Raw genomic sequence first — 11,760 nt, forward strand, 5'->3', positions numbered from 1 at the left:
TGGATTTAGATGGCGGCAAAGTCAAGTGATCAATGGATGATAGTCTTTCCCCTCCTGAAGTAACAATCACTCAGACTGAATAATATGGCGGGTACTCCATAGCCATTCCATTCCTCCTCTTTAAGGGCACATGGGAGATAGCTGAGCACGGCAAGAAGGTAGTCCGGGGGCCTCCTCAGGAGCCAGCCAGAATAGGGAGACCCAAGGCTGGGAGGACCCCAGTGGGGTCTCCAGAGTTGTCTGCCACCCTCTGCAATATGCAACAGAACTAATTCATTTTCTCGCTTCACTATTATCCTATCACAATATGGGGAGAAAACACCCTCTAAGCACATATTGCCTTCCTGGCTCAGAGTTGCAGGGAATGTATGCTTTCCCTGACTCTATCAGAAACCCCAACCCCGCCCAAGGCTACTGAAACACTATCACAAACCTTTGGGCGGGAGCCAATGAAATAAGCTGCTCTGTTTCGCTCAGGAAATAGTTTGATATTTAGACTTAAGTTGAAGTGCAAAGATAAACAATGCAACAATCTAAACATAAATATTAGAAAGTGGTTTAAAATGTAAGTTACAATCACATGATAAATGATTATACTATTAAAGTCATATAATTCGAGAATATTCAGTGACATGGGGAAATGCTCACGATATGAATGATAAAAGCTAAAGCCAATATTATTTGTATATAGCATCTTCATAACTTAAATATCCTTTATTTGCATAGAAACAAAAAGGAATAAATATTCTTAAATGTTAACATTTTCCTCTGGGTTGCAAAATTATGACAGGATTTTTGTTTTCTTCCTTGTATGTCTTGGTGTTCTCCCACTATTTCTGACATAAGCATGTATTATTACTTTAATAATGGAAAACTATGAAATTTTATTTTAAAATATTTGATATCTCCCTAGCTAAAGTCATCAAATGATCAAAAATTCAGAAAGAAGAAAAAAAAAAATACCCAACTAACTCCTAACAGAGCCACCTTTCACTTGTAATGCTTTTAACAAAAGCTTTATTTTTCTAGTTCATGGACACCTTTTAAATCATCTTTCAAGAGAAAATAATTTTTTTAACTGAAAAAAAAAAAAAAAGTTCACCTAAGCCCTTTCTCTACCAGTTAAGCCCTGGCTTCTCAGCATCCAAAGATTTACCTTAAGGAACTTCTTAGGTTCCATAGGAGTCCCTGCTTTGATGGGCTGGTTCCCATAAAATTCTGTGGAAACAAAGTTTTTGCCATTTGGAAAAAATCCAAACACCCCACAGAAGGCAAAGAGGACATTTCTTTATCAGGCAGAATAACCTAATAAATGGGTGCTAACAAAAGCAAGAATGAAGCTGGTGTTTTGTTTCATTTTGTTTTGTTTTATTAAACTAAGAGGTTGGAAACTGCCAGGGAGTCCTTTGGGGTTGGATGGAATATTCAAAATAGGTCAAGGGCACCATTACTGCCTTCCCAAGGTTCCCACGCCCTGCCCTCAAGGCCTCAGGCGGTTAACTCTCCCCTCTCCATCCACCCCAGCCTATGCCTAAGGATTTCTTCTTGTTTTATTTATTTATTTATTTATTTATTTATTTATTTATTTATTTATATTTTATTGAATTTTTACAGAGAGGAAGAGAGAGGGATAGAGAATTAGAAACATTGATGAGAGAGAATCATCGATCCGCTGTCTCTTGCACACCCCCCACTGGGGATGTGCTCCAATCCAAGATACATGCCCTTCACCGGGATCGAACCTGGGACCTTTCAGACCGCAGACCAAGGCTCTATCCAAACCGGTTTTGGCTCTTCTTGTTTTATTTAAAATGCTTTGCTGATCAGTCCATATTGTGTTTGAAATAAAAGTGCAGGGAGAAAAATGTGAATCATTGTCATGACTGGATTTTTCAGTATCTCATTTTCTCAGCATGTAGAAAGTAACTCCCCAGATAAGCAGAATAATAAATGTTTTCAGCATTTTAGGCAGGAGTACCCTAAATGTGCTGCTAAGAAACCACGACATAACTGTCTCCCCGTGAAAGGGCACTTTATAGATAAAATGTCAGAATGGACTTAATCATTAACACAAAGGGCACCAGCAGAAGTGAAAGTCCTTTTCTAAAATCTAGAAGTTTTGACCTCTCCATTCTAAGTCAAGTAAGTTGAGATGAGACCAGGCTCACTAAACAGCCTTCCAAAAATGTGGTCATCTAATCACATTGTTTAATTCAACGGGTGTTTCACCATCACCAGCTTTTCTTGGTACCTGATCTTCCCTCATGGTTTTCCACAGAAGAAAGCAAAGTAGTAAAAAGTTATTTATTAATCAAAATCCTCCATCCATTTCCTGGATAAAAGGAAGGAGCCAACAATAACAAACATTAAGGTAAAAGGAGCCACATGTAGGTAAAATATCAGGGAAACAATGACCCCGGATGTGACTGGAGAGACAGGTGATCACATTTCTGCCAAGAAAGAAAAAGTTGAGTTTAGAGTAGCTTTCATGCTTCATTCAATAGGTAATATTTATTTGCAATGTTCCAGGCACATGTTAGATCCTGGGGATGCACAGTGAGAAAGAGGAGGGATCTGACCCCTGGACCCTTCTCTCTTCAGAACTACTCAAATATGACAGAATCAATTATGCAAGCGCAATGATGTGCCAGTCTCCAGAGGAGTAGGGACCACACATCCTGGTTGCAAAGGGAGACCCACCCCAGTTCTCTCCAGTGACAATTTGTTACACGGTTCCTCAGGAAGTAAGGACACAGAGCCAGCGGCCACACAGCCAGCGTCCCCCTGGCCTGAGCCCTCATTCTATCCTAAAAGTCAACAGTCTGTCTAGCACCTGCCCTCAGCAGTGGAGTCCACCATCCTCAAGACTCACTTTCCTTCTCCACTCGGAGCTTTTCCTTCTGCTACTAGCATTGCTGTGGAGGACTTCCTGCTCTCCTCTCCATCTCGGGAGTCTGCTGTCCTACTGCTTTCTCTGCCTTCAGTCTTCCCCTTGCTCTCCAAAGTTCATCACCACTCTTCCTTACATGTCCCCATGTCTGGGTCTTACATTCAGACTCTCTAGACAGCAATCTGACTGATAGGCAGTGTTCCAGTTTATGAAGTTATCACTCCAGGCCATTTCATAGGATGCTGGCCAGCCGACACAAAGCTGCTTTTAACTCAGGGGATGACACCCATCCAATCAGTTAATATCCATAATGATGGGGCCCCATGATTTAAAACATGGTAACCAATGTACTAAGGCATCCTGTGGTCTCTTTCCTCTTAAGGAAAAGAGAGGGTGGGTGAGGGAGATACTCCAGGTTATCAGGAGGAACCCAAAACAGATATTAAAGCTTTCATGTTTGTCCCATTTTTGCTGTTGTTTGAATATGACATCGCCATTTCTCAGATGCTTCGCAACAGCCTCCATTATACCCACTCAGGCACAGCCATTCAATCCCGCGTTCTTTCCCATTAGGCACATGAACCTTTTTTATCACGGTGTCCCAGTTGCCATTTCTGCGTTGGCACATGGGATGAATTTGATTTGCCTCCCCCCTGATGATAGGATGAAATCCAAATTCTGCAGGGAGCCACATTACGGCTTAAGCCTAAGACTCTGGCTCTAGCCCCAAATTCCAGCCGGTATTAAATTACCACACCAATTTCTTTATGAAACCTGTGCTGGGATATTTCCCATTTGTCTTCTCCACCTCTCCCCAGGGGGGGCTGACCTTTATGGATTGCATCAGCCAGGCTCCCAAATTCCCTGGCTTCTGACTGGATTTGGCCAAAGGGAGGCTCTGACAGGATATGAGAGGGCATATGGAGGGGTCTCAGATATAGTTACCTCCCTACTTCTGCCTGGAGGTGGCTATGTTTCTCTATTGAAGGCCTCAGCTCCTGGCAAGGGCCTCTCTCTGACATCTAAGCTCTCTTTGGCTCTGGGGTTACCAGAACCCTATCCACTCCTCTTGCTTTTCTTAGGCTAAAGTTGCCTGCTTCAAAACCATATTGATTTTTTCCAATCCTGCCTACGCCTTTGTAAATGAGCCCATCTTTGAACTCCTTTCAATTACCTTCCCTTTAAAAAAATTAAATAGACATTATTTTTTGAACACTTTCAATTTATAGAGAAATTTAGAACATAGTGCTAAGAATTCCCATATACTCCAGGTCCTTCCCATACAATCTGCTGCCAGTTTCCCTATCATTAATATTTTATATTATTAGTATGATACGTTGATTATAATACTGATGCATTATTATCTAAAGTCCATTCTTTGTTTAGACTTCTTTACTCTTACTATACCCAACTTGAACTTGTTGGTATTCACCAAAAATGACAATGTGTCTCTATGTCTTATCACATGAGATTCCCAGGCAGAAATCCTCCGATCCTTTTCTATTTGACTCCTACTCACTTTTTAAACCCTGACTCAAGACTTCCTGGGCTCCTCCAGAGATCGTGGGTTATTCATGCTATTGAATCCCTGGCCACATTGTTATCCTTCTAATGTAGTAATTTTTGCATTGCATCATCTTTGTGGCTTTCCCGAGACAGGAACTAAATCTTATGTACCTTTGTATCTTTAAGGCTGAGGACTGTCCCAGAAACTCAGTGCTGATCAACAAGTATTGAAAATAAAGTAAGAAAAGTGAGATAGAAGTCAAAGTGGGCTATTTTTTCCAAAATTTAGAAAAGTATTAGTGCCTAATATTGGTGAGGGTGTGGAAAACCTGCCTTCATAGCTATGTGCCCTAGCACACCCTTTCTGCAGGGCAAATTGTTAGCACCTATTCAAAGCCATACTATATGCATATTTCTACCAGCAATTCCAAGCATGGCAAGTTAGTGTAAGAGGAGAGTCACAGGCTGACTTGGTCTTGGCAATGACTTCTTGAATTTGACACCAAAAGCAAAGGCAACAAGTGCAAGAATAAGCAAGTGGGACTATATCAACCTAAAAGACTTCTGCACAGAAAAACAAAACAAAAAACAAAAAGCCATCAACAAGATGAAAGGCACCTAGAGAAGGGGAAAAAATATTTTTAAGTCATATATCTGATAAGGGGTTAATTTCCAAATATACAAACAACTCAGCTCATCAGCAAAAAAAAACCAACCACAACATAATTAGATTAAAAAATGGTTACAGGATCTGAATAGACATTTTTCTAAAGAAGGCATACAGATGGCTAACAAGTACATGAAAAGATGCTCAACATTACTAATTACCATGGAAATGCAGATCAAACCCTCAGTGAGATATTACCTTATACCTGTTAGAATGACTATGATTAAAAAGACAAAAAAAAAAAAAAAAAAAAAAAAAAGAAACACCAATAAGTGTTGGTGAAGATTTGGAGAAAAGGGAACCTCTGTGCACTGTTGGTAAGAATGCAAATTAGTGCAGTCCTATTGAAAACAACATGGAGTTTCCTCAAAAAATTAAAAATAGAACTTCCATGTGATTCAGAAGTTCCACTTCTGGGTATTTTCCCAAAGAAAAAAAGAGAATACTAACATGCAGCCCCATGTTCATTACAGCATTGTTTACAATAGCCAAGATATGGAAGCAACGTGTGTCTATTGATAGATGTGCCCCTATTATAAAGGAAATGTGCACCTCCACATGCACACAATAGACTATGACTTAGCCATAAAAAGTTATTGCCATGTGCAAAAACACTGGGGAGGACCCTGAGGGGCTCAGTGGTTGAATGTCAATCCAGGAACCAAGACATCATGGTTCAATTCCTAGTCAGGGCACACAGTCCAGGTTGCGGACTAGATTCCCAGGAAGGGGCATGTAGGAGGCAGCCAGTTGATGATGTTTCTCTCTCTTTGATGTTTCTATCTCTCTATCCCTCTCCCTTCCTCTCTCTCTAAAAATTAATGAAATAATAACAACGTTGTTCAACTACTTTTTTACATATCTTGATTGTCTTTAAATTAAGATATAATTGACATTAATTTCAGGTGTACAACACAATGATACAGTGTTAGTGCATATTATGAAATGATCACACAGTTACAGCAATTGGCCAACTAAATTTTTGTATACCCATGCTATGGATAACATGTAGTCATTAAAGATCAGGTTTAATATTCACTAAGTGATTTTTTCTAGTAGTAGTACAATGGGCATGGATCTAACATTCTCTTTGAATTTTTCCATATTTTATAGTCTGAACAATATCTGTTACTAGAAAAAAAAATCAAATATACTTTTTCAAAGTGGTTTATTTTGCCATTTCAAACCTCAACATCCATCTACAGATAATCAAAACTTGAAGTTCAACCAAGCTTTTGATTTATGCATTTGAGTTATGATCAAGTCAAAATGTCACAGCTGCCATAGCAGCTGTCTCTGGCCATCACTATCTTTGTCTTGAACACACTAAGGGACAAGAGAATTCAGAGTTCCCATCTGTGTGGCAATTTTTCTGGGCCCCACTTCTGACCTGGATCCTGGACATTGTCATTAAAGCTCCTCTGACTATAATTTATAGCTACAGTTGTAAATCCAGGCATCTATTGCACTCTGCTCATTTTGCATATGGGATAACTGCGGCCCACAGGAGTTCAACTTTACACCGAGGCAGAACCAGATCTGCCCTTGGTCTTGACATTCCTGCAATGCTTCTTTGCAATTTAGCAAGCCAATGAAGTCCAAGGTGGGGTTTTGTGGACTGAGAGATTTAGAGGGCCTCAAATGTTTCCGAGGGAAAGAGGAGAGCAAAAACTTCTAAAAACAACCTGTTTTTAATCCCCTCTCCAACCCAACTTTAGAACTATACACTAGATTATTATGATCTCTGAATGCATAATAATCTGGCCAATCAGTGTATATCTTATATAATAAAAGGCTAATATTCAAATTGTCCCCTTGACCAGGAGTTTGACCAGCAAGCAGGCCAGCCAACCACCCATGTCCCCTCCCCCTGGCCAGGCTAGCCGGACCCCACCCATGCACAAATTCATGCACCGGGCCTCTAACATACATATACTGAGTGGCCAGATTATTATGCATTCAGAGATCATAATAATCTGGCCACTCAGTGTATCTCAGCAAATAGTTATCAAAGAGTATTTGTTGAGCACAGTGTAGATTGGAAAGATTATCTCTAATTTAATGTAATGCTGGGGAAAGGCACTGCAAAGTCTAACTTAATGCAACTGTGTTGAGTAAGCAAAGATGATAAAAATCAAATACCATATTTGTTATGGCTCTGGCCCATAACAAATAAACACAATTCTGATTGGGCCTTTGTCCTCTTTGCTCAGTCCCAGGATCCCTGTCTCTTGCTCTTGGCTGCTGCCAAGAATGTCCTCCAATAGTTACCCTTGGAGACCAATTACCCTTGCACACCAAAAGCAAGTTCCTTTCTACCCAATCTCCACTCTGCTCCCAACCAAGCCCCAACACTACATACTTTCTCCATGAGACAGAGTAAGTGAAGATACACAATGGAAGAAGTTTAAACTTGAGAGTCAAAAGATCCAGCTGTGTGGGTATTTGGCAAGTCCTCAGCAAAGCATTTAACTCTTCAGGACTTTGTGAAATTCATGACTACTGGGACACATCTGAAGACCAGTCTGACTTACTCAGTGATAGCTTTGTGCAAGCCCAGCCTGCAGACTGAAAGGGGTTTGATTCTGGTCATGGGCACATGTCCGTGTTGCTGGCAGGGGGCATGCAGAGGATTAATGATTCTTTCTCATCATTGATATTTCTATCTCTCCCTCTCCCTTGCTCTCTGAAATCAGTAAAAATATATTTAATTTTTTAAAATATATTTTATTGATTTTTACAGAGAGGAAGAGAGAGAAATAGAGAGTTAGAAACATTGATGAGAGAGAGAGAGACATCAATCAGCTGCCTCTTGCACATCCCACACTGGGGATGTGCCACAACCAAGGTACATGCCCTTGACCGGAATTGAACCCAGGACCCTTCAGTCCACAGGCCGATGCTCTATCCACTGATGCTCTATCCACTGGTTTGGCTATTTAATTTTTTTTAAGTGGGGTGAGTCTGGAAGGTGATCAAAGATGTCTCTTGAGGAACTGACCATTGAAACTGAAGGATGAAAGGGGGTTATTTAGGGAAAGGACAGGCAGTTCAGGCACCCCCAAGCCAGAGGCCAAGGAGAAGGAAACTGTTGGAGAGAAGTTTCTTTCAACTGTCCCATGCACTCCTCTCAATCTCTGGGGCAGTTATGCAATCAGTTTGTTCTGGGAACTCCACCTATGTTTGCAAATTAATGTTCCCAAGTCACTTGAAACCAACCCACCTTTAAAAATATTCGTGAACATCTCATTCATCAAATACTTTCACATGTGCTTATCCCCATCACACATCACTACAGTGATCTCTTATTATGAATTCTTAGTCCACTCTTACCTGTTCCTGCTCTATAGTGAGTGAGTTATGTGTTGGGTGGGAAGCGAGAATCTCCTTGCATTTGGTTCACTGACTGACCCGGCTCTTCAAGCCACAAGAAGACACTACTCCCTGCAATAAATCTGCTGATCTCCTTTTCCAGAACACATTACCAAGGGTGATGTTTAAAACTGTTTGAAAAACACTAGTGAGGAATGCATTCTTTTTCAGCTTCCTGGCTGGGGCATCTATCTGAGGGTGTAAACAGTGGGCGCACAGAAAATGTCCTACCACATTTCAGGAATGTGAACAGTCCTTATCCCCTCACTCTGACACATTTTTAAAAAAATTATATATATATATATATATATATATATATATATATATATATATATATATATATATATATAGTTACTGATTTCAGAAAGGAAGGGAGAGGGAGAGTTAGAAACATCAATGATGAGAATCATTGGTTGGCTGCCTCTTGCACGCCCTCCACTGGGGATCTAGCCTGGCAACCCTAACTGGGGCATGTGCCCTTAATTGGAATCAACCCAGGATGCTTCAGCCCTATCCACTGAGCCAAACCAGCTAGGGCAGCAATATATATATATATATATATATATAAATTTGATTTTTTTTTACATAGAGGAAGAGAGAGAGAGAGTTAGGAACATCCATAAGAAAGAAACACTGATTAGCTAACTCCTGCACAACCCCCCACTGGGGATGTTCCTGCAACCAAGGTACATGCCCTTGACCAGAATCCAACCTGGGACCTTTCAGTCCGCAGGCAAACGCTCTATCCACTGAGTCAAACCGGTTTCGGCAGGGCAGCCCCATTTTTTTAAGAAGAAGCAAGAGGATGGTGTGTGTGTGTGTGTGTGTGTGTGTGTGTGTGTGTGTCCCCTAAACTCATCTAAAAGTTACTGGATGTCATGTGGGGCAGAGAAGAAAAATAAAAGGAGAAAACAATATTATAGAGGAGGATTTGTCTAGAGTGGAACACACCCCGCCCCTCCCCTAGCACACCATCTCAAATTCTGTAATTCAACGCCCACAACACTCCACTCCACGCAGAAGCCAGGTTCTTCATAAGCCCCCAGTTACTAGAGAAGACACAAAACTTCGAGGAAGGAAAAAATGTGCCTCCTCCCCCTCCCCCTCCAAAGGGGAGCTTCCGTCCTCTGGGCCGCACTTTCCCCCTCCCCCGCGGGAAGGACAGCATCTGCGGGTGCCCAGGGCATCTATCTCCCTGCAGCGGGCTGCCCTCTCTCCGGGGCAGCGAGGCCCTGGCACTCAGCGGCCGGCACGTCGGCGTCTGCAGCCTGTCTGGTCCCTCCCGCCCGAGTCCCTGTGCACTGCGACAAGACGCAGTGGGTTGTGTAACCACAGTCGGAACACCTATAGGGGAGGGTGGTGAGCTTCCCTCCTGCAGCATCTGTCAAAGGGCACCGGTGCCTGTTAATACAGGACGCACCCGGCAGGGGGCCCAGGGCTCGGGGGGGGGGGGGGGGGGGGGGGTGCCGCCGGTCCCGCCGCCTCTCGGGCCGGCGAGCGCTGTCAATTTCTCCAGGATCCTTTCAACCCGAACTCTGTCCTCAGCGGGGCCGTGAGGGAAGGTGAAGGACACATGGAGCCCGCCAGAGCACCCCGTTAGAGCTGATCAGGGAAGGGGGCGGCGGAAACTCCTGGATCCTGGGGAGTTCTAAGAATCTCTTCCAGCGAAGCCTCTCGGGAAAATGCCAAGGACATCTCTCCGCTTTTCAATTATGTAATTTACGGGATTGGGAGAATACACATGCACACACATCCAACTTTAAGTCTCTAAATAGACAGCATGCCAAGCTCTGGGAGCATCTGATGGATGCCCTGGCCGCCACCAGGCAGGTGGACTCCCCCTTCGCCCTCCCGGCCACACGCCGCGCCGGGAGCCGGGTCGCTGCGGGGACGGCGCCCTCCCCGCCTCGCAGGCTCGGCTCCCGCCAGTCCCCGCCGCGGAGTCGCCTGGACCACTGACGGGTCCACCGGCCACGGAGCAGCTGCCCCCTCCCTCCCTGCCTCCCTGCCTCCCTGCCTCTCTCCTTCCCTCCCACACCCGCGTGCACCTGGCCCGCGGTTACCTGCGGGGCCGCGGCTCTGAGCAGCCCATTGGCCGGCGCCCCGGCGCCCTTGCCGTTGGCCGCGGAGCGATGATCGGCCCCCGGCGCCCTCTCCGCGCCCTCCGCCGGGCCCTCGCCGTCCTCTCGGGGGTCGTCCTCGGGCGCCGGGAAGAGCCCGCAGCGGCGCTGGAAGCGGGCGACGAGCTGGGAGTCCTGCAGGCTCCGCATTAGCTCGGCCATGGTGCGCCCGGCGCCGCCGCCGCGGTACGGCCTCTGCCAGCACCTCCCGCCCGTGCACCGGCCGCCCGGCCTCTGCCAGCACCTCCCGCCCGTGCACCGGCCGCCAGGCTGCTCCGGGGCGGAGATCGGGCGAGGCCCGGCACCTGCCAACAGGTGCGCCGCTCGGTCCTAGCGCCCTCCCTGCGCGCGGAAAAGCCCAGGTGGACGCCTCCGCCCTGCGCCGGGCACGTCCGCCCGCCTCTCCTCCCCGCCGGCCCGGGAGCTCCCCGGAGTCTGCCGATCGGACTGGGCGGAGCAGCGCAGGTGCCTAAACCGGCCCTCTTCCCACGGCCGCGCCCCCGCCCGCTCCCGGCCGGCTCAGAGGTGCCACCGAAAGGGGCGGTGCCACCTGGGGAGTCCATCCTGCCGCGTGCGGCTGGTCCCAAGGGTGACCCTCCTTTCCCTCTGGAGCCCAATGTGGGGTAGGATTTCCCCTCCAGCACCCAGCACCCAGCCCCCTACTCTTGCCTTTAACCAGTTCCTCCTGGGAAAGTCCCTGAGTTGATTCCCTACACTACGTGCTGCGACATCTCGCCACAGGCCCTAGCTTCCAGACCTTGCTCAAGAGCCGAGGAGACAGGTTCAGAGTGGGCCTGAGTCATCCTCCACGGCAGTCATCCTGCCCTGCCCTGCCCCTGCCCCTGCCCTGTGGTTTGACAACTGGGGAAACTTGTAGGTAGAAAACGAGATTCCTTCTGGGCTGCCTGCTTTGAAAAAGGTGTCGCTTGTCCCTCCTCATCCCCTCCTCCCCTGCCTCTATTTGCACAATGATTCGGGGACCTGGGAACAAGACCTTTGGGGACCTTTAGACCCAAAGAGAACAAGGTGCTGAGGACTGGGCGGCAGCACTGACATCTCACCGCACCTCCATGTATTTGACAGTCTGCGCAGTGCCTGCTCAGTGGACCTCTGTGGAACAGCTAAGGAAATGACCTGGGGGGGGGGAGATTGGTTTTTCTCTCCTCCCTCCTGAATCTATTTCCAGGGGGCTGAGATCCCCTGTA

The 11,760-nt window shown here is 45.8% G+C and overlaps 1 protein-coding gene across 1 annotated transcript in view; it reads right to left on the reverse strand.

Annotated features, from left to right (window-relative positions):
• Positions 1–10,971, reverse strand: part of SGPP2 (sphingosine-1-phosphate phosphatase 2) — an 80,132-nt gene extending 69,161 nt beyond the window's left edge. Inside the window, exon 1 of the mRNA XM_084891405.1 lies at positions 10,499–10,971. Within this exon, the coding sequence (XP_084747531.1) occupies positions 10,499–10,717 (219 nt within the window). The 5' untranslated portion in view covers positions 10,718–10,971. The remainder of the gene's footprint in view (positions 1–10,498) is intronic.
• Positions 10,972–11,760: the final 789 nt, after the last annotated feature.

Source organism: Pipistrellus hanaki (genome assembly GCF_964339955.1).
Source record: "Pipistrellus hanaki genome assembly, chromosome: 8".
Taxonomy (NCBI): domain Eukaryota; kingdom Metazoa; phylum Chordata; class Mammalia; order Chiroptera; family Vespertilionidae; genus Pipistrellus; species Pipistrellus hanaki.